Source organism: Sceloporus undulatus, chromosome 7 (genome assembly GCF_019175285.1).
Source record: "Sceloporus undulatus isolate JIND9_A2432 ecotype Alabama chromosome 7, SceUnd_v1.1, whole genome shotgun sequence".
Classification (NCBI taxonomy): domain Eukaryota; kingdom Metazoa; phylum Chordata; class Lepidosauria; order Squamata; family Phrynosomatidae; genus Sceloporus; species Sceloporus undulatus.
In genome coordinates, this window is record NC_056528.1 from 1,984,760 (window position 1) to 2,011,074 (window position 26,315).

The 26,315-nt window shown below is 47.9% G+C and overlaps 2 protein-coding genes across 2 annotated transcripts; one reads left to right on the forward strand and one right to left on the reverse strand.

Annotated features, from left to right (window-relative positions):
* Positions 1-485: 485 nt before the first annotated feature.
* Positions 486-6,274, reverse strand: TAS1R2 (taste 1 receptor member 2). The gene is made up of 6 exons (XM_042477978.1): positions 6,014-6,274; positions 5,177-5,392; positions 3,435-4,004; positions 2,870-3,082; positions 2,458-2,578; positions 486-1,814 (listed from the first exon to the last, which is right to left on the reverse strand). The coding sequence occupies exons 1-6, from the start codon at positions 6,272-6,274 to the stop codon at positions 886-888; spliced, it is 2,310 nt and encodes a 769-aa protein (XP_042333912.1). The 3' UTR covers positions 486-885.
* A 3,250-nt stretch (positions 6,275-9,524) lies between these two features.
* On the forward strand, positions 9,525-24,501 carry CLCN6 (chloride voltage-gated channel 6). The gene is made up of 23 exons (XM_042477976.1): positions 9,525-9,755; positions 11,262-11,321; positions 11,840-11,905; positions 12,259-12,324; positions 12,443-12,509; positions 12,932-13,038; positions 13,314-13,440; positions 13,533-13,600; positions 14,126-14,184; positions 14,708-14,840; positions 14,950-15,063; positions 15,220-15,386; positions 16,097-16,223; positions 16,739-16,868; positions 17,191-17,344; positions 17,521-17,680; positions 18,122-18,228; positions 18,347-18,533; positions 18,766-18,923; positions 19,360-19,516; positions 19,751-19,858; positions 20,580-20,705; positions 21,570-24,501. The coding sequence occupies exons 1-23, from the start codon at positions 9,594-9,596 to the stop codon at positions 21,648-21,650; spliced, it is 2,691 nt and encodes an 896-aa protein (XP_042333910.1). The 5' UTR covers positions 9,525-9,593; the 3' UTR covers positions 21,651-24,501.
* The last annotated feature ends 1,814 nt before the right edge of the window (positions 24,502-26,315 follow it).

The window sequence follows — 26,315 nt, forward strand, 5'->3', positions numbered from 1 at the left end:
ATCCTTTAGTGGTCCAAGTTGGACAATCCATGACATTTGAGATGGGTGATCCGTGAGCTTAACTAGTTGGATGGCCCACAGCTACTGAGTTATGGTTCTCCAAATTGATCCACCAGCTATGCAGCAGGATACAGATTTAAAGCGTATAGTGGAACTGAGAGCCTTATAATGGAACTGAGAGGAGGGACTTTTAAAATTGGGTATGCCACTGAGAGAAAGCCCTCCTCCAAGGGTCTTAAAACTCAGGTGGGCATTTAAATTGGGCAATCAATTGGTTTCCCAAGTTTGACGATCCATCACATTTAAACGGCATGATCACTAATACTAGATGATCTATTGCATCGGAGTTTGAGGATCCATTGGTTCTTCAGGTTGTGTGATCCATTGCATTTCAACTGGGCAGTCCATTGGTTTCTCAAGTCTGATGATCCGTCACATTGGAGTTGGAGGATCCACTGGTTCTTCAGGTTGTGTGGTCTATTTTATTGGAGTCTGGTGATCCTTTAGTGGTCCAAGTTGGACAATCCATGACATTTGAGATGGGTGATCCGTGAGCTTAACTAGTTGGATGGCCCACAGCTACTGAGTTATGGTTCTCCAAATTGATCCACCAGCTTGGATGAACCAAGGCATTTGGGTCAGATAATCCATGGGAAAATTGCAATCTTCATTACTGACGTATAAGGTAAATGGATGTCCATGTAGGCCAGTGGTTCCCAAACTTTGGTCCTCCAGATGTTTCAAACTTCAGCTCCCACAATTCCTGACTGTTAGCCAAGCTGGCTGGGGCTTCTGGGAGTTGAAGTCCAAAAACCTGGAGAGCCAAAGTTTGGGAAACCACGGATGTAGGCAAACAGGATCTCTCTTTCCCAAGTACCCTCTGGGCTACTCCTGCCTCATGGTGTAGCTCTGGATGGCTTCCTGAAAGAAGGCAGCCGTGTTACGCTCAGGATGGAAGAAGATCACATAGCACTTGGGTCCAAAATAGCCCATACCAACACTGAACAAGTTGGCCAGCATGATGGCCGTGTCAACTATATTCACCAGGATCCCACTGGAGATGGACATGACCAGCAAGAGGATGGCCCAGAAGGAGAAGTATCCGGTCATACACAAGGTGATGTACTTGGCTTCGTTGTAGTTCTTGGGCAACGCTTTCCCCATGTAGGCAAAACAGAAGCACAGGAAGCACAAGGCCATCTCCAAGGCATTGTTTAGGACCATGGAAGATTTGTACTCTTCTGTGCACATCAAGAGAAGGACAGTGGGGTTACTGTTAATCATGGTTAAGACCGGTGCCGGAGGGTAGAAGTAGACATTGAGCCCCACAATGACCATCTTCACGGCAAAGACACTGGCCACAAAAACATGTTGTCCATTGTACTTCTTCCAAATGCCATAAACCCTGGGCAGCCGGGCGGCCATCTTGAAGACGCAAATGATCTGGAAAGACCGGACGGTGATGCAAGAGATGCAGAGGGTGAAGCAGAGGCCGAAGGCACTCTGGCGGCCAAAGCACTTGAGCTCCGTCAGGTCACCAATGTAGAAGAAGACGCTGCAGAAGCCCAGGCCAAGGGAAGTGATCATGAGGAAGCAGAGATGCCCACCAGCAGATCTCACCACCGGGGTGTTAAAATGGCGGGCAAACGTCACCAGGGTCCCCACAGAAGCCAAGAGTCCAATTAAAGCACAGAATAGGAGCATGATGGTGAAGGGATCGTTCCAGAAGAGGTACATCACTTCCTTCATGAAGCACTCCTCCTGGCCCGGCTTCGACCACATGTTGGGTGGACAACTCTGACAGGTGAAGTTGTCTAAGGAATAAGACAGAGCATATATGGAGTTTAGGCTGTCAAGGAGGGTTGGTCAAAGCTGACTTAGGCTGCATCCACACTCCAGAAAGTATCTAGGTTGACACCACTTTTAATTCCCATGGCTCAATGCTATGGAGTGCTAGGAATTGTAGTTTTGGGGGGCATGTAGTCTTCCGTGTTAGAGAGCTCTGGTGCCACCACAAACTACAAACCCCACAATGCCATAGCCTTGAGCCGTGGCAGTTAAAGTGGTGTCAAACTGGATTATTTCTGCAGTGTGGAGGCAACCCTGGTCAAGAAAACCCTATAGATTGCCCTAGGTCAGAGGTGACTTGAAGGCAAATAACAACAACAGTATAGTTATTACTTGCAAATATATTTTCACTTTCCATCTCGCTGTTGTGGTAGCATGGATTCGGAATGACGATGAAACATGAATCCCAGTTTGGGCATTAAAGTGGTGCATAAATAGAGATGATGACGCTGATGAGATTGTTGTCATTATCATTGTTATTCTACATGACAATTTGTCGTAGGAGATGTTCTCCCATAAGGTGCCACAGGGAGGCTTTTGCCCTCCGAAGCAGCCTCAAAATAGATTTGAAACGAATAAATCCTTTTTGCCAAAAAGGGGAAAACGTACCACTTTTGTTGAGGAAAGTCCCAGCTGTGCATTCGACGCACACAAAGCAGCAGGCAAGGGATCCCAGCGGTTTTCTCTTCTGCCCTGGTGCGCACTGCTCTGAACAGACCGACTTGGGCGGCTGCAGAAAAAGGAAAGGTGAATGATCAGTGTTTGACTCTGGCTCCATGCTATGGAATTCTGGGATTTATAGTTTCCTGAGAGAGATTTCGCCCTCTCTGTCCAAGAACTCTGGTGCCACAGCAAAATACAAAACCCCAGGATCCCATTGCATGGAGCCATGGCAGTAAAAGCGGTTCTGCAGTTCGAGAGAGCAAAAGTCCCCCCAAAAAGTAACTCCCCCAAGCCCAGTTCAGATGCAGGACAGAGGGTCTGTAGGGTAAGGATTGTCATTTGTCAGGATTCACCTTACCGTGCTGTTTTCTGTGTGCCAGATGATGTTTTCATCATAAACCTGAAGATCTTCCTCTGGGGATTGATAGCTTGCGATGGTCTTGAAAGGCTTTTCCGGGGTGCCCCACTGCCACTGGACCAGCTCAAAGCCATTTGGGGGGTCCCCTTTGTCATCAAAGCAGATGGTGGTGTTCAGCAGGGTGAAGTTCACCCGTGCCACCTCCCTTAGCAGCTACAACAGGGAAAAATAGACGTTATTGTTATTAAGTCGTTTTTGACTTATGGCAACACCAAGGTGAACCTATCGTGGGGTTTTCTGGGCCAGATTTATTCAGAGGAGGTTTGCCATTGCTTTCCTCTGAGGTTAAGAGTACTGTATGCAGCTTGCCCAGGGTCACCCAATGAGTTTCATGGCTGAGCAAGGATTTGAACCCTGGTCTCCAGAGTCGTAGTCCGCCACTCAAATGACTACGCTACAATGGCTTTCAGAGAGAGGCCTTGGTCACTCCAAATAGTTAAAGCTTTGCGGAGACCGATAGCACACCCACTATGATCTACATTGCGCACACACATGCGCCATTCACCTGCCAAGGGTAGATCTTTCTTTTGGAGCACTTGGTCTCGCTGCAACCCAGCAAGGCATGCAAAGCATGGGCAATGACGTAGACTGAGGAATAGACATTGAAAGCGACACGGTCCCCAGCTGACCGGAAAGCACTTTCATAACGTTGGACCATTCGGAGGCAATTGTCACATTTCTGGTTGCACACCATGTGCGCAGCCGGAGCTTCCTTGCCCTCCGTTGGGCCAGACCTGACTTGAAATCTGTCCAGTTCCGGGACGGGGACTTCCTCGACAGCCACCCCAAAGACGGTGCCAATGCTCGAGATGTTGGGCATGCTGTAGATGATCAGATCGGTGGACCAAGCTTCAGATGCGATCCACACCAAGCCCGTCAGGTTTTGGGAAATGACTTCTTGGAAGAAGGCCCGGAGAGGCAGTTCGGTGCTTAAGACGATCACCACTTTGGCCGAGCTGCGGCTAACCTTGGTCACCACATCCCTCAGCCGCTCCTGGTTGGCGCTGTTGCCATCTGGTTGGCTTGTCTCTGGGATTGGGATGTTCTCCTGGAAAGCCACGCAGATCCATGCATCCTGCTTTGGAGAGGCCAGGAAAATCCGTTACTTCATTTCTCCCACATTTCTTAAACCTTCAGAAAACCTGTTACTTAATGTCTCCCACATGATGCGCCATATTTAAAAACTCCAGAAAACCCTTTACTTAGCTTTGCCCACTTTTCCTACTTTTATAAACTTCAGAAAATCTGTTACTTAGGCTGCATCCGCACTGCAGAAGCAATCCAGTTTGGCCCTGCTTTAACTGCCATGGCTCAGTGCTGTGGAATTCTGGGGTTTGCAGTTTTGCGGGCCTTCCCTGTCAAAGAGCTCTGCTGCTCAAAAAACTACAAATCCCGGGATTCCATAGGATGGAGCCATGGCAGTTAAGGTACTGTTGAACTGCATTAACTGTATAATTACAGCGCTTTAGAAATAAAGTTTAATAATAATACTAATAATAATAACTCTGCAGTGCAAATGAGGCCTCTGTTAGAAACTGCAAAGATGTATATCTGGGCAAGAGTACTCCAATGTGCATCAGGCATTTCTGACATGCGTCAGGTATCTTCTGGTGCACATCAGCGGCTTCCATTATGCTCTGGCATTTCTGCACATTGGGAAAGCGTACATTGCATGTACATTGATGTGCACTGATGCACATTGCATGCTGCTCTGCTGGCTACCATTACACATCAGATACAATATGTTATAAAATCACAGTATCCCTAGGTGAATATTGATGTTGCAGAACTACTCAGTTCTGTTTTGCACACACGGAAATCCATTTACGAAGATGCAAGTCCAGCTTGGCCCTGAAACCCATGGGGTGTTCTTAGGCAAAGCCACACTCTCTTAGCCTCAGGGGAAGGTAAGGGCGAACCCCCATTGAACAAATCTGGCCAAGAAACCCCCTTGATAGGTCTGCCATAAGTTAGAAATGATTTGAAGGCACACAACAACAATAGGTAATGCCTCCAAGTGATTTCTGACTTATGCAGCCACCCTGCCATGGGGGGTTTCTTGGTAAGATTGGTCCAGAGCCTCCCTCTGAAGCTGAGAGAGCGTGACTTGGCAAAGGACACCTGAAGGGTTTCCACGGCCGAGAGGGGATTTGAATCGTAGTCCAGCCCTGAAGCCATGACATCACACTGGCTCGCCACCCAAGCAGAATAGTTTTTAAAGGAGTGGACCGAAACCAAATTCTCTACCTGGGTACGCAGTTGCCCCAACTTTCTGTGCAGCAGCTGCAGGTTCTGTTGGCCATATTCGTCTTCGCTGGAGAGAACAACAAACCAGTTCCAGCGGAAATACCTCATCATCGTCAGGATGAGGCGGATCTGCTGGTCTGTACTCGGGATGGTGCGGAAAGCCACAGGGAAGGTTCTGGGGTTGCTCAGGGCCTCGGTGGTTGCGCTGTAGGTGATCTGGGAAGCAATGTGAGAGGATTCATTGTGGAGCTTTATCATTCTGGCTTTATCTTAGGCCAGGGGCAACCATGGAAGGATGTGGAGACCTGCCATACCCACCTTCCACCCAAAATATATACATTGAGCTCTTGGTATCCCCTGGGGCTTGATTCCAGGACCCTCTGTGGATCCCAAAACCTGTGGATGCTCAAGTCCCATGAAAGACAATGGTGCACTAACATGGTGTCCCTTATGGCAAAATCAAGCTTTGCTTTTTGGAATGTATATATTTTTGGAATATTTTCAAGCTGTGGATGGTTGCATCTCTGGATACGGAATCTGTGGATACGGAGAGCCGACTATATACTGTATATCACTTTTTTGCCTCCAAATGTCCTCCAGGGTTGGAGGGGAACATTTCCACCATGTTTGGGATTTTTCTGAGGCTGCATCACCACAAAAATGGATTTGAGAGGGTTGCATGTGGTCCATGGGCTCCTCCTTGGAGAAGACATTCAAGACTTCTTGGAGAAGACATCCAAAAGCTCCTTGGAGAAGGCACCCAAGACTCCTTGAAGAAGTCTCCAAAATTCCTTGGAGAAGGCACCCAAGACTCCTTGGAGAAGACACCCAACTTACCTGCGGCACAAGAAACAGGCTCAACAGATAAGCAGCTGTGATGGCCGTTGAGGTTGAATCGGGGCCGATGACCGCCACCACCCGCGTCTGGGAATCGGTATAGTTGTTCTTGACCTCAATCACAGACCGGTTGTCCGAAAGGAAATAGAAAAGCGGGTGGATGGTGTTGGTGAGGGAACAGACATCCAAGATCTCGTACCCCAAAGAAATCCCTGGCAGGAGAAGGCTGGAGTTGTTGATCTCTTCCACTGCAAAACGCATGGCCTGCAGGTAGTTGTAGCCGGCCGTCTTCAGGGGATACCTGGGAGAAGCCAGAGGCACAGATGGACAATGCTTAGCCCTGCCAGACTTTGTGAACTGTCCTAATTTTGGACTACAGATCCTACAATCCCAGAAGATTGTCATTCTCCAAATGATCTTTTCCCAGGGTTTGAATTCTCTTAGCAGAGCCATGTCAGTTTCAGATAATGTTCTTTTAAACACTTTTTCCACATTATTATTAATATTACTTTTACTATTTATTTACATCCCACCTTTCTCCCAGTATAGAGACTCAAGGTGGCGTGCAGCAAATTTAAAACAATACCGTCTAAAACAATACAGAAGCCTTTAACAATGCATGAATATAAAAGAATGGAATCATTTTAAAACTTAAAAACATTTCAGTGTGTGGGTTGAGTATCCCCGAAATGCTTGTTGACCAGAATGAGTTTAAATCCCAGTGATCATCTCTGAAATGTCTCTCTCCATTTGCCCCACAGCACTTACTTTGCACAGGTGGGCACCTGCCCCTGCATCAAAAAAGGGGTGTCCCTGAGTCCGGCATGGAGGGAAAAGAGACCCCCCAGAATATAATCCCCTTCCAGGTGGAAATGAGATGGAGGGGTGGTCTCCGAAGCCGCCGTGGCCACCAAGATCCCAAGGTAGGTGGCCACCGCTGCTCCAACAAGCCCCATTGTCCTGCTTTCTCCGTTGGCATCAACGCTGATCAAGACTTGATGGACCAGTTGGCTTTGACCCACTCTAATGCTCTGCCATCACCTTTCATTTGCTTGCAGCCAAATCTCTCTCCATGGCTGGTTGCAATTCTGCAAGCAAAACAACCAACACCCCAACGGAGGCGAGAAACAGCTTGCAGCCTTGTGACCCTGGTCTCCAGAGCTGCGGTCCAACATTCAAACCATTAAACCACACTGGTTAAATGTCAATTGCTAATAACCAACAATTGAGCATTCAGTTCAGTCCAAGTTACCCAAATCTTGCAAAAAGCGATATAGTTTATGCTGGGAATTGTAGTTTTCAGAAGTGCAGCAGCTGCATCTGTATCTCCAGGTTGATTCCCACAAGTCTCAGGACTCCACAAAATGGCTTCACTTTGGTTTGTGAGCGGTTTCAGATTTGAAAGCAGAGAAAAGCAAATTTGGGAACCTGGGGGAACCTGGGCTATTTGACCCATGCTGTCCAAGGTGCTGACATTTGCAATTCTGTTTTGCGTTGCATCCCCAAACTTTGGCCCTCCAGGGTTTTGTTTTGTGTTGGTATTTCAACTCCCAGAATCCCCAGTCACCTTGGTCAACAATCAGGAAGTCTGGGAGCTTGAGTCCAAAACACCTGGAGGACCAAGGTTTGGGAAGGGGAATGTTTTTGTGTTTTTCCTCGCTGGCTAGTTCATTTATTAGGAAGGCAGTCCGGGTTTTGCTTTTTCGTGCAAACCACAAAAAGGGTTCATGGAGACCTGTTGCAGGGTTTTCTGGTCAGTACTCCTTCAGAAGGACGGTTGTTGTGGCTGAGAGAGTGTGACTTTCCCAAGGTGGCTGAGTAGGGATTTGAACCCTGGTCTCCAGAGTCATAATCCAAGACGCAACAAAATATTTGGACGAATGTCTTGACCCAAAGAGTTGTTGAACTGTGGAAGAGGCAACTTTGGAAGATGCTGGACTTTCTTTCTTTGGAGGTCTTTAAAGAGAGTTTGGAGGGGCCTGTTTTGGTTGTGTATTCCTTGGGGTCCCTTCCAGCTGTAAGATTGTACAACTATATAGGAGAAAACCTATATATATAATACACAGAGAGAGAGAGACATGCATCCCTCAAACCACCATGTCCTCTTTCACCCTTCCAAAGCAACCGCCAATTTTCTCAGCCAAATTAGGCCCTCTCTCGAAATTTGCATGGAAAAACACATTTGCCTTTCATTTGCCTGGACCATGGGCCTGTTTTTTAACCAGTGGCACTTTGGGGGAAACAGAGAGAAAGAGCCTGATCCCAAAAATCCTATTTTCCATCGGTTTTGTTTTTCTAGAGGATGGTTTCTCGGGTGCGAGATTCTCTTTGGAAACGCTCCGTTCCACACGGCTGTCTTGATGCGGACCAAGAAGGGAAATGGATGCAAATGGCCGGTTGGGACCAATGCAGCTGGGCTCCATTCGCTCCAAACCAGATGTAGACGATGGGATCCGGCAGCTCTGGACCACTGCTTTCAGAGAGTGTGTTATTGTTGTGTGCCTTCGAGTCATTTCCAGCTTATAGTGACCCTCTCATGGGGTTTTCTTGGCAAGGTTTGGCAAACTCCCTCTGAACCAACCTTGCCAAGGAAGCCCCATGATGGCTTGGCCTTAGGGGTCACCATAAGTCGGGAATGACTCGAAGGCGCACAACAGCAACCACTGGTGGCCTGGCATAATGGTTAGAGGAAGGCTAGTAGGGAACCGTCTGACCCTTGAGAGGATTGCAACTCCCATCACTCCTTGCCCTCGGCTGTGGCGGCCTGCCTTCCAGCAACATCGGAAATGTGGGTGGTTATAGGGTTGGATGGATTTGGGAGATCCGGGTTCCAGTTCTGCCAAACTACATGCCCCTAAAGACTGACTACAAATCCCAGGATTCCATAGCACTCAGCCATGGCAGTTAAGGCCTTGTCAAACCAGATTAATTCTGCAGTGTGGATGCAACTCCTAATAAGCACAACCTTGTATTTTACTTTGACTGCAGGATCAATCCAGTTTGACACCCATTTTAAACCCCCTGGCTCCATGTGCAATGGAATCCTGAGATTTGAAGTTGGTTGGGGCACCCAGCAGAAGGGCTAAAATGGTCCTACAGTTCCCAGGATTCCATAGCACATGGAGCCATGGTGTCAAAGTGGGTTAATTCTGCAGTGCAGGTGCAGCCTTTGTCTTTCCTTCCCTCCATTCCTTTCCCTTGGGTCCAGTCTATCCACATTTTTAAAACAGAGGCTTCTTCTAAAGGAGTAGTTGTCCTCAACCGTTTGGACTTCAATTCCCAGAAGTCCCAGTCAGTAGGCTCACTGTTCAGGAATTCTGGGAGTTGAAGTCTTAAAAAGAGGGTTGAGACCCACTGTTCTAACGTGAACCCGGAAACCCCAAATCCGTGCACGTGGCGCATATCTCTACAATTTTATTATCTCTGCGGCACAGTCTCCTGATCTGGTGGCCCCGCCCCCTTTCGCTCTTGGTTGCTCCGCTCCGACGTCAATCAGCGGCGTTTCTTCTTCCGACTCTGCTCCTGTGGCGCCGCTCTGGTCGCGAGCCTAAGCCATAGAGTGGAGAGGAGTCTGAGGCGCATGCGCCAAGGGCCCCTGTGGCTGGGCTTTGGAAAGAAAGGGGTGAAGCAGAGGAAGAGGGGCTCCAAGGAGAAGAAGATGGCGGCTGCTGGGGGAGGCTGCTGCGGGTGTTGCTGCTCCAGCTGCTGCGGGGAGAGGGAGAGCCGCACCCCGGAGGAGCTGGTGAGAGCCCTGGGAGCCCCCTGAGCATGGGCAGAGTGCCTTTCCCTTTGAATCTCCTGAGCATGCGCAGAGCTGCTTGTCATTTGAGGTCCCCACGACCCTCTGAGCATGCACAGAGTTCCTTTTCAATCTCCAGACTTCTGAGCACGTGCAGAGCTGCTTTTCCCTGTAACTCTGAGCATGCACAGAGTCCCTTCCCCTTTCAGGACCTGGGATCTCTTGAGCATGCACAGAGTGCCTTTCCCTTTACGTCTCCTGAGCATGTGCAGAGTTGCTTTTCCCTGCAATCCCCTGAGCATGCACAGAGTGCCTTCTCCTTTCTGTTTCCAGAGTCTCCTGACTCCTTTTGAGTCTCTGCACTCCTCTGAACATGTACAGAGTTGCTTTCCATTTCAGGTCCCTGAAACCCATTGAGTATGTTCAGAGTTGCTCCCCTTTTGGGTCCCTGCAGCCCTCTGAGCACATGCAGAGTTCCTTTCCCTTGCCATGGCCTTTTTGAGGCGAGAGAAGATGACAAAGGCACCCATTGCTTTTCCATGGATGAACAGGGATTCGAACCCTGGTCCCCTGGAGTCTAACTGCTACACTTCCCTCTGAATACAGGACTCCAAAGGAGGCACAAAAGACACCCGTTTTGTTGCTTGTGTGCGTTTGAGTCATTTCCAACTCATGGCGGACCTATCATAGGGTTTCCTTGACAGGATTGGTTCAGAGGAGGTTTGCCGTTGCCGCCATCTGAGGCTGAGAGAGTGTGACTTCTTGCCCAATTTAGGCCCCTGCCAAACCTCTCCTTGGGTTGCTGGCCTTTGTTTTCGGTTTCCTTGGCAGCCGACGGAGTCACGCCGAACCTCTTTCTCCTCCTGTTTCCTGGCATCTCCTCCCATTCCTCAGATTCTCCATTGCCTTGCTGTAACCAAGTTGCTTTGCATTCAGATACGAGTCCCAATTTGGGAGGGAAGCAGGGTCCAAATAAATATCATCATCATCATCATCAGATCTTTTCCTTGGTTTGCCTTTGCATGATCTTTCTAACATTGTTCTGAAAGATCCGCAGCTCAGAAGAATTGCACTTTGCCGACAGACCTTCCAAACCCCAACCCTTGGATCCTCGTATTTTCTTGAAGGCGTCGGTTATCTATTTGCTATGGGGACACTTTTGAGGGGCTTGGCTTTGTGTTTGAAATGGCTGCCGGCAAATGCCATTCTTCCCCTGAGCTGCCAATCTTCCAGAACAACTATAAACATAAAAATAACATGGAAGCAACTAGGGAGAAGATCTAAACACAAAACAACTCACAAAGACCCCTTTATGCTCTCGCTTGGGATTAAGGACCATGTCCTTTAAGGTCCGCCGAGGAGTTTCCATGGTCAGTCAGGGATTCGAACTTGGGTCTTGGTCCAACACTCAGACCACAATACCACACTGGCTGCCATTACTGTGAGCATTGTTTCTTATTTGTGAACAGAATTGGATGACGTTTTCATCAAGGCTTGTTTGCTTTGCAGACCATCCTGGGAGAAAATGAAGACGAGGAGGACGAAATTCTGCCCCGGAAGGACTATGAGGTGAGAGACCATGAAAAGAACACTTAACTCAATGGAGGACAAAGCCGCATGTGCTGACAGGAGGCTCATGCGCAGGGCATAGTGCTGAGCTTCACTGGTTATGGTGGCATCCATTTTGTGGCACTCATGCCAACCTTTTCCAAAAATCCTTGGGACTAGAAATGTTTCAGGCTTTTGTTGAAGGCTGGCTTATTATGTCGGTACCTGCCCTTCCAAACAGACCGTGGTTTGTTAGCTAGCTATAATCGCAAGCCGTGGTTTGTCGTTGCCTTATTAAATATGGCTTGTTATAACCGTGGTTTGTCCTTTATGTTTGAATCCAGACCTGTGGCTCATCCTTAGCTGCTTTTCCTAACTCTCTGCCCTGAAACAGATGATGGCAAAAGGGAGAATGGAGAAACCAATCTGAAATGGGGGGAACAAACTCTGGTTTCCAGTAACAAACCATGGCTTAAGTGTGAGGTCTGAACCTGACTGATGTCTCCTCCTATCCTTGCTTATTTTGTTCCCTTTTCCAGAGTTTGGATTATGATCGTTGCATCAACGAACCCTACCTAGAAGTCCTGGAAAGTGTGGACAGCAAGGTAAAGATCACAAAGGATTTTAGGTCTTATGGGTAGTAATTCACATTTGTTTCTATCTTGAAAGTTAATTTATCTAAGCCTGAGGTTTTGCTCTTCAGGTCTGTACTTCAAGTCATTTCTGGCTTATGGTGACCCTAAGGCAAAACCTATCAGGGTTTTATTGGCAAGATTTGGCGAGACAGGGTTTGCCATTGCCTTCCTCTGAGGCTGAGAGATTGTGACTTGCCCAAGGCTACCCAGTGGGTTTCATGGCTGAACAGGGATCTGAACCCTAGTCTCCGGAGTCATAGTCCAACTGCTGGCTCATGTTCAACATTATAATCAACATAGGCTTCTCTTTTTCTCCCTCGCAGAAAGGCTGGCGGTATGAAGCGGTCAAGTGGATTATGGTGTTTGCCATTGGGGTCTGCACAGGGATGGTAAGTCTTTTGCTTGAGTCCTTTTTGGGGGAGGCTTGCTGAGTATAACTAGAAAGATTCCCCTTTTCCGTGTAACATTTCTCCTCTTTTCCTCCCTTTCCCATTCTTTCTTTCCCAGGTGGGTCTCTTTGTGGACTTCTTCGTCCGGCTTTTCACCCGACTCAAGTTCCACATTGTGCAGAGCTGTATCCTTTCTGGCTTTGCTGGCTCCTGTAAATGCAACAGCTGCTTGACTGTTTTGGTGGCGGTCAGTTTTAATCAGAGCTAAAACTGAGTTTGTCACCTTATCACCGTATCTGCAAGTTTTGCATTTCTGTGGTGATTCATACAGTCTGGTTATAAAGGTCCTTCCTGGGTACCAGTTATCTGCATCTGAAGAAAGAGACCAAGCCTATGAGAACTTATGCAGCAACTTCCTTTGCTCGGTTAGTCTCAAAGGTGCTACAAGATCCCTTTGCATATCCAATAGGTATGTTCCTAGGTTTTACTTCTTTAACAGGAACTTTGGCATTGGAGGTCGAAATAACACAGGAATACTAGTGGTAGGAAATATATAGATAGAAAAGAGAGGCCTTTTCTGCCCATTTCCTTGACTCGGTCTCTGCAGCGGTGGAGGAATGCAGCGAGAAAGGCTGCCTCGCAGTATCCCTGCTGGAGCTCCTGGGCTTTAACCTCACCTTCATCTTCTTCTCCAGCCTCCTTGTCTTGATCCAGGTAACATAATGCCAGCCAGTTAAAAATATGAATGATTGATAAATTGATTGGATTTCTATCCTACCCCAAGATGGGATTCAAGGCAGCTTAGTACTGTTGCGGCAATGCAGAGGCATCCACTCCTACACCAGAAGAATGGGAAAGCAGTTTCAAAGGCTGCAGCACATGATTCTCTCTTCCAGCACCTTTCTGCATTTGCTTCCTAAGGATGGCTGCCCTACTCTGCCCAATGTTAGGGCTGGTCCTGAAATTCTCTTGTGGCCCTTTCCTTGCAGCCTGTGGCCGCCGGCTCCGGGATTCCCGAGATCAAATGCTACTTGAACGGCGTGAAAGTCCCCGGGATCGTCCGCCTCCGGACTCTGGTTTGCAAAGCCCTGGGTGTGCTCTTCAGCGTGGCTGGAGGTAAGAGACTCCTCTGCAGTGTCTCTGGATGTGTGACACGTTTCCCTCCTGGATTCTCTTACAAATCTGCGTCTCGATGTGTGTCTCTCTAGGTCTCTTTGTGGGGAAGGAAGGGCCCATGATCCACAGCGGGGCCGTGGTGGGTGCTGGTTTACCTCAGGTGAGAGAAAGGGAGAGCATCTTCTGCTAGTCTGGTCCACAGAAGACAGCTCTACCTTGACGTTTAATATTTTGGTTACTCTTGGTTGTTGTACGTTGCTGTCAAGTTGGCTTCGACTAATCCCAACCCTATGAATGAGCGACCTCCAAGGGTGCATCTACACCATAGAAATAATGCAGTTTGGTAACACTTTAATTGCCATGACTGCATGGATTTGTAGTTTGGTGAGACACCAGCACTCTTGGACAAGGAAGGTTAAAGGCCTTGTAAAGCTACACATCTCAAGTTTTAAAAAGGTTTCCTGTAGTTGGGCTGTAACTCCCAGATTTCTTCATCATTGGCTGCGTTATCTGAGGATGCTGGGAGTTGCAGTCTGACAAGGTCTGGAAAAATACAGTTCCTTCACCCATGTTAAGCATGCAAATCTTACCGATGAAATGTCTTAAGTTACAACGTCAGGAAAGATCATATCTTAGCACTGTGCTTGATAGTTTATAGTTTTGTTGGTCTCTTTTGCTTCTCCAGTTCCAAAGTATCTCTCTAAAGAAGATCCGGTTTAACTTCCCCTACTTCCGCAGCGACAGGTACGGCAATCGCACCAGGATGCAATTTCAGGGTATTCGGTGGGTATGTCCACACCATACAGTTAGCACCATTGTGATCCCTCTTTAACTCCCATCACTGCATCCTGTAGAATTTGGGGATGTGTGGTTTTATGATATATAACTGAGTTTCCCTTATCCAAAATGCTTGGGACCAGAAGTGGTTTGGATTTTGGATTTTGGAATACCTCTACTTGCATATATGTACATAATGCAGTATCTTGGAGATGGAACCCAAATCTAAATACGAAATTTGTTTTATATCCACCTTGTACACATAGCCTGAAGGTAAATTTATACATAATATTGTCACTATCTCAGCCACCCAAGTGGACCATTGTTGGACTTGGACGTATTTTGGGGTTCCAGATAAGGGAGACTCAGCCTGTAGTATCTTTGGTGGCTTCAGCACCAAGTAAAACTTAAGGAAGTTAATTCTGTGGACCACAGTTCCCACAATCCCCAGCTGGCAAGAACCTTGTGCTTCCATTCTTTTTTGATCTAGGGACAAAAGGGACTTTGTGTCCGCAGGAGCGGCCGCTGGGGTGGCGGCAGCTTTTGGGGCGCCCATCGGAGGTACGCTCTTCAGCCTGGAAGAGGGCTCCTCTTTCTGGAACCAGGGGCTGACGTGGAAAGTGGTAAGGATCTGAATTTTACTTATTATTTTATTTCATCGTTGTATTTATTCCTTACCTTTCCCATTTCTGAACTGTATGAACGCACTCTCCGTCTCTTATCTCCCTCCAGCTTTTCTGCTCCATGGCCGCCACCTTCACTCTGAACTTCTTCCGCTCTGGGATTCAGTTTGGAAGCTGGGGCTCTTTCCAACTCCCGGGGTTGCTGAATTTTGGAGAGTTCAAGGTGTGTGCTTCGTAGCGGCTGCTTCACTCCCTTCGTCGTCTTGCCCACCGAGACCCAATCCTGTACCTTCGGGGTGGTGCATTGATATGCTCTATCTGCTTATAGCCATTGTTTTTGTCTACCCCACTTTCTTTGTATCTTCACCCTTCCTTGCAGTGTTCAGAATCCGACAAAAAATGCCACCTCTGGACCGTCGTAGACCTGGGTTTTTTCATCCTGATGGGGGTCGTCGGGGGTCTTTTGGGCGCCACCTTCAACTGCATCAACAAGCGGCTGGCCAAGTACCGCATGCGCAACGTCCACCCCAAGCCCAAGCTGGTTAGGTACCTTGGCCTCTTCTTTTTATTTCCTTCTCTGTGTGCTTGTGTGTGATTGACCGCCTCACTAGCAAAGGATGAACAACGAACTGGGCGATACTAAAAAAGTGGTGGTTGTTGTGTGCCTTCAAGTTGTTTCCAACTTGCGGCAACACAAAGGCAAACTTATCGTGGGTCTTTCTTGCACGTTTCTTCAGAGGAGGTTTGCCATTGCGTCCTCAAGCTTTCGTGGCTGAGCTGGGAATTGAACCCTGGTCTCCAGAGTCATAGCCCAGTGGTCAGACCACTACACCATGCTGCTAAAAATAGTGCAGATTTAGAGGATGGGTGCAGAGCTGCAGGTTGTTTTGCTTTGCTTTGTCCTTTAGATCTTTTGCTATATGCCCCTAAATTTTACCCTCTACTTATCCATGGGTCATAGCAAAATCCATAGTTTTGGCCCCAAAACTTGCCCTCGACTTATATGTGGGGTTGACTTATAGTCGAATATATGTGGTACGCACTCAGTTATCACTAACAGTTTATCTAGTTTACCTATTAAAGCCTGCACAGTCGGCATATCATACTAACTAGGGCTGATCTTGCTTAGCTTCCACGATCAGACAGGATCTGGTGCCTTTAGAGTGTAAAAACAAATCATATGCAAAAACCAGGGGCAGCAGGGATGCAGTCTGAACTTTGGATTTTGCCCGCTTTCTGTCTTGTATCGCTTGCAGAGTCTTGGAGAGCCTCTTAGTGTGCCTGACAACTACCCTTGTGGTTTTTGTCGCTTCCATGGTTCTAGGAGAATGCCGGCCGCTGTCTTCCGCCAACCATGGAGACAACAGCTCTCTCAGCTTGCAGGTAATTGGAAGAGAGAGCAAGTTCCCTCTATGCATTCATCATTACTTCTAGTTACAAATGTCGGTACTGAGTGCTGGCTAAAGCGGCACTTGCCATAGCTAAGAGGGAACCCTGGCTTTGCAGGAATGCCAAATTTGGGGGAAACATTTGGGAAGGCTCCAAAGCAGCTCAGAATTCAACAATGCTCTAAAGCCATAGAAAGATGGTAGCAGAACTGGAATGTAAAGCCCGCATTGGTGGCAAAAGACATGAGGGTGAAATAGCTTGAACTTTGAAATGCTGCACTGTGCGCTGCGCCATTTTGTTGCGTCATGCATTGTCGCTTCTTAACATAAGTTGATGGCATTGAGAGATCGGATCCGTGTTTCTGGAAGGATTTAGGAATAGAAGCATAATTGATTGTCTACTTCGGCAGCACATATACTAAAACTGGAACAGGCACAAGGATGACAAAAGTCCCTGCCTTGTTATAAGTTTACTGATGATGGTTGAATGTTTTGTTTAATGTCGCCTAGGGCTCATCATCCGACACGGTGAATTCCAGCATCAAGACCTTCTTCTGCCCCAACGACACCTACAACGACATGGCGACCCTCTTCTTTAACCCTCAGGAGTCGGCCGTCTTGCAGCTCTTCCACCAGGAGGGTGAGGTCAATTGCTGGGCGATGCACTTGGGAGGAGGAAGGTCCAGTTGATGTATTGACCAACTTCCTGGGCTGCATCTACATTGCAGAATTAATGCAGAGCTCTGGTGCTACAATACCCATCACCATGTTAGGAGTGGAAGCCCAACAACCTGGTTCTTCTGCTTTGCCATGGAGCCATAAATATTTGCAAAGATGCGGATGCTGGTGCTTTGTGGTGGCTTTGTGGGAGGTGCAGCTATTGCAGGAGGGGTGGGGTTATTATCTCAGGGACGGGGCTTCAGAGCACTGCATCTCAGCCTCTTCTTCCTCTTGTCTTGCAGGGACATTCAGCCCCATCACGCTCTCCCTGTTCTTCCTCCTCTACTTCTTACTCTCCTGCTGGACTTATGGGGTCTCTGTGCCTAGCGGCCTCTTCGTCCCCTCACTTCTCTGTGGGGCGGCCTTTGGACGCCTGGTCGCCAACCTCCTTAAAAGGTGACCCTCTTGCTTTGCATTTGCACCACAATGGAAAGGGCACATGCCTCCCTTGCTTTGCATTTGCACCACACTGGAAAGGGCGCATGCCCCCCTTGCTTTGCAGGTGCACCACAATGAGGCACAGCCTTTACTTCCAGGGTTGGGGCTTCATTCAGCTTTTTTTGTACTCCCAGCTACATCGGTTTGGACCACATCTACTCAGGAACCTTTGCGCTGATTGGCGCAGCGGCCTTCCTGGGCGGGGTGGTCCGGATGACCATCAGCCTCACTGTCATCCTGATCGAGTCCACCAATGAGATCACATATGGTCTGCCCATCATGATCACACTGATGGTGAGTCTCTTCATATGTTGCTGTCGTTGTGTGCCTTCAAGTGGTTTCCGACATACGGAGACTCTAAGGCAAACCTATCATGGGATATTCTAAGGCTGAGAGGGTGTGATTCACCCAGAGTCATCCATCAGTAAATATAAAAGGGTATAACTTTAAATTGAAAGCCTTTGCAGATGATTTAGTAGTTTTTGCACTGTTAGACAGTGACTATGGAGACCAGGGTGTGAATCTCTAATTGACTATGGACACCCACTGGGTGACTTTGGGCATGCCACACTCTCTCAGCCTCGGAGGGGAAGGCAAAAGCAAGCCCCCTCTGAACAAATCTTGCAAAAAACCCCAAATCCCTTAGGGCACTATAAATCAGAAACAGTTTGAAAGCACTCAACAACAATTGAGTGCAGAAGCTTGTTGTAACTGCTGCTCCCTCTTCCTTCCCAGGTGGCCAAATGGACCGGAGACTTATTCAACAAGGGCATCTATGACATCTACATCAACCTCCGCGGGGTGCCACTCCTGGAGTGGGAAACCAAGGCAGAGATGGACAAGTATGATGTGAAAGCTGCGAGCTTCAGCCCATTCCAACTAATATCTTTACTACTGGTTTTAAGATGTGATTTCATAGGAATTGATGGCCATATAATTGCCTTTTTCTCTGTGCTTCAGACTGAGAGCCTGTGATATCATGGAGCCCAACCTGATGTACGTCTATCCCCACACCCGGATCCAGTCCCTCGTGAGCATCCTGCGCACGACGGTCCATCACGCCTTCCCAGTGGTGACCGAAAACCGAGCCTACGAGAAGGAGTTCATGAAATGGGACCAGCTCATCAGCAACAACATCAAGTTCAAGGTGAAATACAACACCAGCCAGTTAAATATTGGTCTGTGTGTGTGTGTGTGTGTGTATTATTCTCATATGAAACATTAGTCTTTCTTTAATGGCCACAGACTTTCCAAAAGTGGCCTTCCTCGCTGCGCAGTTGTGTAGGCAAGTCATAACCAACATACCTAAATTTCTTCCCTATTTTTTTTAAAGTTCAGTTAAGAGGCTGGAATGATTCTTCTTCTTTTCTCTTTCCCAGAAATCCAGCATCCTCACCAGAGCCAGCGAACAGCGCAAGCGTAGCCAGTCCATGAAGTCCTACCCGTCCAGTGAGCTGCGCAACGTGTGCGATGACCACATTGCCACGGAAGAACCATCAGAGACAGAAGACATGTTGCAGCAGATGCTGGAACGGAGGTGAGCGTCTCCCACCTTGCTGAATTTTGGGGTGGCAAAGAGGAAGCCATCTTAGTTTATCATAGCCTAAACAGCAACAGGAAGGTGATGGAAGAAAAAATCTAGTAGCACTTTAGAGACTAACTGGTTTATTTCAGCATGAGCTTTTGTAGTCATGAATGGAGGAGTCCAGTACTACCTTTAACTGCTTTATTTCAGCATGAGCTTTCATATGGTGGGAAGGAGGAATCTAGCAGCATGTTTATACTCAACTGGTTTATTTTAGCTCTTGTGTGTATTAATCTACTCTTTAGTTCATCTGAAAAACTGAATTAATGTCCACTTTGACATGGAAAAGGCTGGTTAAAACTCATCCAACATTTGCACTGTCCAGTGTCTCCCAAAGAGCTCTCACGGTTGCTCATTTGTTCTGAATAAGTTACTCCATCTCTCCCAGGTATACGCCTTACCCCAACCTATACCCAGACCAGTCGCCCAGTGAAGAGTGGACCATGGAGGAGCGCTTCCGCCCCTTGACCTTCCATGGCCTGATCCTGCGCTCGCAGCTGGTCACTTTGCTGGTGAGGGGCGTCTGCTATGCGGAAAACCAGTCGGTAAGTTCCGGGGGTGATGGCACATCTTGGTCTGGAGAATGGCTTCTACATCTGGAGGGCCCACCGTAATAGCAACAGCACTAACAACTTGTTGGAAAGTCTAGCACCTTTGATAACTTGTTTGATTAAAATCCAGAGTGGATTCACTACTCCATTACCCAGCCATTTATATTCCTGAAGCATCTCAGAGCATAATCTGGGTTTGCTTAACCAAGGCTCTTTTTCTTCTCTCAGAGTGCCAGCCAACCTCGCCTCTCGTATGCGGAGATGGCCGAGGATTACCCTCGCTACCCGGACATCCACGACTTGGACCTCACGCTGCTGAACCCCAGGATGATTGTGGTAGGTGCAGCTGTGGTTCCATGTGCAACTTGGACGCATCCGTTTTTTAAGTAAGCACTTCATTCCTCATGGCGTTTAACATTCATTCCTTGTCAAGACACCTTTCATCCCATGAATTTCATCAAGTTTTTCTTAGGCAAAAATCCTCAGAAGTTTCAGAATTCCTCTGAAATAGAGCCTACAGCACCTGGTATTTGTTTTGGCGGTCTCCCATCCAAGTCCTAACCCTGCTTAGCTTCTAAGATCCGTTGGGATCTGGTGCCTTTAGAGCAGGGGTAGGCAACCTGCGGCCCGCGGGCCAGCCCGGCAAGGCCTTGGGACCGGCCCCAGCCTGGTCCTGCCACCAATTGCCGTCGGGGCCTTTGGCCTCTCGCGTGAGGGGCATGGTGGGGCAATTGTCTATAGACGCCTCAGAAACATGCATTTATCTTAACATTTTTTAAAAAAATCAGCAAAAAAATTTCGCGTGTCTTCCATTTTTAAATAAGTGTCCTCCATGTGAAAATTTTGTCCTACATTTGTCCTGGTTTATTTATTCAATTAATTTTTTTAAAATTATTTACTTATTTATTTTTTGGCTTTGGCCCCCCAGTTGTCTGAGGGACAGCAACCCGGCCCCCGGCTCAAAAAGGTTGCCTACCCCTGCTTTAGAGCGTACCATAAAATAAAGCCACTTCTGAGGAACTCCCATGCATCTCTCTCTCTCTCTTTCCTTTACCAGGATGTCACCCCTTACATGAACCCCTCTCCTTTCACCGTCTCACCCAACACCCACGTCTCCCAAGTCTTCAACCTCTTCAGGACGATGGGACTTAGGCATTTGCCGGTGGTGAACGCCGTCGGAGAGGTGAGTTTGCATGCTTGTGTTTAGGGAGCTGTGGAACTCAATTTCCAGTTGGTTTGAGCTTTAGGCTGCAACTTTGGAGACCTGGGATTGATTCCCCCTTCGGCCCTGATAGTTAAGGCAGTGTCGAACTGGTATAATTCTACAGTATTCACTCCCAAATCCACCGCCAGATGTCACTGATGTACCTACAAGTAAAGTTGCCATGTGCGAAAACCAAGGCAGCTAGATCTTGAAGACTAAACAGGTACTTGTAGCACAAAGACAGAAAGCCATCTCTGTGGGTGCCTCATTTTATGTACCTTTTCAGGAGCGGGTTACTGTTAGGAGCTGAGTGGCTGTATTTCATCTCCATGGACTCTTAGGGTGCATCTATGGTGTAGAAATAATGCAGTTTGACTCCACTTCAAGTGCTACATCTCCAACCTATGGAATTGTAGGATTTGTAATTTTACAAGGTCTTTAGCCTTCTCTGCCAGAGTAGTGATACCTCACCAAACTACAAATCCAAGGATGGAGCCATGGTAGTTAAAAACAGTGTCAAACTGCATTATTAGTGGTTCCCAAACCATGTCCCACCTGTTGTTTTGGACTTCAGCTCCCAGACTCCATGGCTTGGCATTCTGGGAGCTGAAGTCCAAAACACCTGGAGGAACAAAGCTTGGGAACCACACCGATGCACCCTAGAACATGAACTGATGGATCCAAACTACAAGGCAAAGGATTCCACCTAAATGTTAGGAAGACCTTCCTGACTTTAAGAGACCCCCTTCAAAGGAAGAGTATGTTGTCATCCCCTCTTTAGTGTGTCTACACTGTTGAAATAATGCCACGTGTTCTTCTCTTTCCCACCTACGTCTCTCCCAGATCGTCGGGATTATCACTCGGCACAACCTGACCCATGAGTTCTTGCAGGCCAGGCTGCGGCAGCACTACCAGACCCTCTGACCGCCGCCTTTTCGCCTCCGAGCTGCTACTGCTTCTGTGCCGCCCTCTTGGCCCCGCTTTGTGCACTTAAAAACAAATCAAAACCCAAACTGATTTCCTTATGGGAGACCCTGGAAGTTTTTGGAAAGACGAAGGAAGAGCTGGGATATCTCTGTTGGCTGGCCTTTGCCACCTGCTTTTCCCAGCCGGCTTTGGACGGATGTAGTCTCAGCATCACGCTTTCCACCCTGTGGACAAGTTTGAGAAAACTCTTCTCTGCCATATTCCAGGCAGAAAAAGTAACTTTTCCCTCTTCCGAACGTTCCTCTTCATATCTTGCCTTACCGTAATCCAAGCCCGATAACAGCTCAAATCCACAAAACGGTGATACCTTTATGGGCCGAGCGAAATGCACAAAATACAAGCCCACTGCAACTCCCCTGCAAAGCTTGCAATGTGTGTTTTGTGCATTTGGGTTGGCCAATAAAGGTGTCCCTGTGTTGTGGATTATGGATGTTATTGTACTTCGCTACACGGCTGTCCCTGGATACGTAATCCAAGCATTACCATCTCTACCAAGGAAAGAGACTCAGCACTTGGATGCCATTCCCAGCTCAACCAGTAAATCATGCAGCTTGGCATCAATAAGACCGAGAAAGAGAAATACTCTGATTTATTTTTATGTTTTAAGAAAGCCTGGAGGTTTTTCTTTGGATTCTCAATGTTTTGTCTTTCATGCATCTGCTCTTCTTTCCATTCAGCTTATTAACTTCTTAGGTTTTGTTCAAATCCTTTGGAGAGCCAGAAAGAGGGAGGAACCCACTTCCACTCAAGTGGAAATTTGAATCCGGTGCTTGTTTCTCCTTGACCTTTCCCAGTTATGGACCAAGGGTGAAAAATCACATTCCCAATCATTAGGCCAGTAAGTTTAATGAGAAGAAGCCGCTGCTAATGAGCAGAAGTTGCTGTTAATGAGAGGAAGCCGCAAAGTTTGTCAGGAGGAGGATTTGGGAAGTCTTTTGTCTTGAAGGTTGGGGGAAAATGAGTTCCTGTGCATCATTTCTGCCTGTGTTGCCTCAATAGGATGTTAGGAATGGAATATTTGTTGAAAGTATCTTCCTCTTCTCATCCCAAAATCTGAGGTCGTTGAGGAAGTATTGGACCACGCATCCCATCCTCAGCTTGGACCAGCTTGGGGAAGATGGAAGTGGTAGTCCAACACATCACAAACCCTAATTTCTGGTGGGCCCTTTTTGAAAGTTCACCCAGATGCATGTTTTGGGCCATCCACATGGATACCTCTCCAAGTGAGTCCCTGTGCACCTCTTCTATGCAGGGCTGATGGGAGCTGTAGTCCATCTCCTATCATCCCTTGCCACTGGCCATGCTGATTAGGACTGATAGAAACCGTAGTCAAACTCTTAACCCTTGTGGCTGATGGGAGGTGTAATCCACCCTTCCATCATTCCTTTCCACCAGCCATGTTCACTTTCCTTTGCCATCCTTTGCATAGAGCTTTCTGAGCGATGGGGTTGTTACTTTGTTGGAGTGCAGCTCCCAGAAGCTTGGTCAGGAATCCTGAGAGATGGAGTCCAGGAGCTTATCTTTCAAGCTCTGCGCCTCTTTCTGCCTTTTCGTCACCCCTGATTCTGCCTGGATCGGGCCCTCGGAGCCCTGTTTTGTCCGTGTAACATTCATCCACCCACCTATTTTTGCCTCCGACTGGGAAGGTTGAGCCCTTTCCATTTCCATCCCTCGACTCCCTGACTTTTCATAGAAAGACGTTTTAATGAGCAAATCTGGCCGGAGGGTGGAAATGATTAAAAAGCGATTGCAGATACCCAGGTAGGACTGGAATAGTTCTGGAAGCCAACGGTTTCCCACCCGGGTTTCGCCCAGCCAGCCCTGGCCGGTCTACGTCTTCCAACAAGCCCTGACTCGGCTGGGCCTTGCAGTGTTCCGGTGGGTTCCTGCCTTAGCGGTTTCTTAGAAGGTGTTTTTGTTGGCTTGGCATAAATCTCTCGCCAGGTGAAATCGGGAAGGCAGGAGCCGCTGATGGTCTTGATAAAGCACAGCATGGATTTTTAATGGTCAGTTAGCGTTTCCCTTAGGGACAAGCTTGCCAGCGATGGCGGCGGGTGCATTCCAGGAACAAAAGATCCAGACAGCTCTGAGCCTTTGCAATCGGTAGCCGTCCTTTTAGCAAGAACGGAGTGGCAGGGAGTCCCAGTGCCTGGGTTGGAAACTCAGTGTTTCACGTTGTTTTCTCTCTCTTTTCCAGCCGTTGCGTGTCGTCGGAACTGCCTTGCTTTATTCTGCCAAGGTTAGCAGCTTCACATTTTTCTTGCATGCTAACACTGTGCCTTTCCGGACCTTGTTGGGACACTAAATGGTGAGAGGTGATGGGTTGCGTATCCTATCAGTCCTAACCAGCCTGGTTAGTGGCAAAGGATGATGGGAGATGGGCTGTGGCTAACATCAGCTAACAGGGCCAGCGATGAGGGGTGACTGGAGATGGACTGCAGGTTCCATCAGCCATAGTCTATATGGCCAGTGTCAAGGGATGATGGGCAATGGACTGTGGTTGCCAGCAACATGGCCAGTGGCAACTAATGGTGCAGATGGACTACAGCATCCCATCTACATGGCCAGTGGCAAGGAATGATACCAGTTGGGGTGCAGTTTCCACCAGTGCTAGTCATGGGATGATGGGAGATGTGTTGGAGCCCTGGTCAGCATTGCCAATGGCAGGGGCTGATGGGATCTGGGCACCCTTGAGAACTTTAGATCATTGGAACGGATGGCAAGCAAAGTTGCAAAAGAAACCAGTTGTTTACATGAACCCAGCATCAGACAACTTTTGGAGGAGGAGGCTGCTGTGTCCTGGGGAAAAAAGCAAATTTGGGTCTAGTTTCTTGCAAAGGGCAGGTGGAGTGGGCTTGCACCCCCAAAACAGAGGAAAGCGGGGAGAGTTTGGATGGCACCTGGAGTTCCCTTCCACAAAGACTATGTTCAATACCTTGGTTGCTGAGATAATTTGCATTTTGGAGCCCCTGATTCGGCTCCAGCTTTTCGTGCATGGCTGAGAACAATGCCATTTATGCATTGTGTGTGTTTGTGTGTATGTGTGTGTAGAGGGAGGAGCGGCGGTTGTAAATACTGGTTCCATCTACTTGAGGCAGGAATGCCTTTTGGCAAAAGCCAGCCTCTGTGATAACTCTTGTGGGCTGCAATTTCTCTCCCTAAAGGTGTCAATGGCCTCCGAAACTCCTTTCCTCCTGGTCCTTTCTGGTTCCAGCAGGTCTTGCCTTGGCTCCGCTGATCGCTCTTCGACGGCTGTCTCTTGAGGTCAGCTGGCACCAGGTCAGAATTCGCACTTGTCGTCTCTTCCACGCCACACTCTTCTAGCATCCTAGCCCCACTTCGTTCCCTGGAAATGGTGGGATTTATAGTTTGGGAAGGGGTCCTTCCAATTCTCTTACCTTCCCAGATTAAACATCTCAAGATTTTGCAGGATGCAGAATTAAAGTGGGATGGACATGTTGCAATTGTGTAGTGTGAAAGAGACCCACATGCACATACACACATATACACAAACTTCTTTTCTTAGCAATTTGGCCCTGGGAGCCTGCAATTAGGTTGCCTCCACATGGCAGAAATAATCCACTTTTGACCCCACTTTAACTGCAATGGAAATCTAGGAATTGTAGTTTGTTGCCGCACCGGAGCTCTCTGACCCAGAAATACTAAATGTCTCCCCAGACAACAAACCCCCAAATCCCATAGCATTGAGCTATGGCAGTCAAAGTGGTGACAAACTGGGTTATTTCTGCAGTGCGGATGCAGCCGCATTTGGAAAATTGAACCCCGGAAAGATCGGTCCCATTAATGTTGGGAAAGGAACCCTGGAAAGATTGGTCATAATAATATTAAACAAGCATCCATAGTGGATCTATGGCAAAAATGTCATATTTAATGGAAAGATGGAGGACTAATGCAAGCTTAGGGGTCCAAAAAACCCAAACCTTAAATTAAATCTTTGCCCCCAAAGGAGGTAGTTTCGAATCCTGCTCTTCCCAAATCCTCATCTTGGTACAGAGCAAGATCTTTTCAATGCCCGACCTGTTTCACAAAGTTAGTTTCTTCTGCGCATCTTTCTGGGACGCCATGAACTATGTTTTCTGGTCCTGTCCAGATGTGGGACCAATTAAAGACCAGTTCCTCTCCATCGCTCTTTTTCCTCTCCATCTCTGGAGCCCTGGAGGGTTCGGATAACACATTGCCCTGTCTTGTTAGCTGCTTCGAATCCCATCCTTTGGCACCCCGGCGCTGCTCAGACGCCGTTGGGGCGCTTTGCGGAAAAACGACACGCACCGCAGCGTTGTCAGTTGTGTTGACGGAGTGTGTGAGTTGGTCGCTGCCTTGTCAAGGTGACAAACGGCCTGGGGGCTTTTGGAGATGATCTGGGATGCTGTTAACACTTGAATCATGTTGTCCTGGGCCGCTCAAGGGTATGTGTGTATGTGGGAGTTTGGGGGATGCGCAGCTATCCTTCCCCGAAGGAAACGCCTCGGACGAAGAGTTTAGGGTCCAAACCTTTTCTCCGATAAACACCTTTCTCTGCTTCTTTTTCCCTTTGGGGTTTCACCTTCTGTTCTCTTTGGAAAGGTATAATTGGTTTGCATT

Coding starts and splice junctions, on each gene's coding strand:
- TAS1R2 (XM_042477978.1), bottom strand. CDS start 6,274: ATGCGTTTTGCAGTGGAAGAGATCAACAACTCCAGCCTTCTCCTGCCA. Junction 3,083..3,434: donor GAAAGATCTACCCTTGGCAG/GTGAATGGCGCA, acceptor TCCCTGTTGTAG/CTGCTAAGGGAGGTGGCACG. Junction 1,815..2,457: donor GACTTTCCTCAACAAAAGTG/GTACGTTTTCCC, acceptor CTTATTCCTTAG/ACAACTTCACCTGTCAGAGT.
- CLCN6 (XM_042477976.1), top strand. CDS start 9,594: ATGCGCCAAGGGCCCCTGTGGCTGGGCTTTGGAAAGAAAGGGGTGAAG. Junction 17,681..18,121: donor CCATCATGATCACACTGATG/GTGAGTCTCTTC, acceptor CTTCCTTCCCAG/GTGGCCAAATGGACCGGAGA. Junction 20,706..21,569: donor TGGTGAACGCCGTCGGAGAG/GTGAGTTTGCAT, acceptor CGTCTCTCCCAG/ATCGTCGGGATTATCACTCG.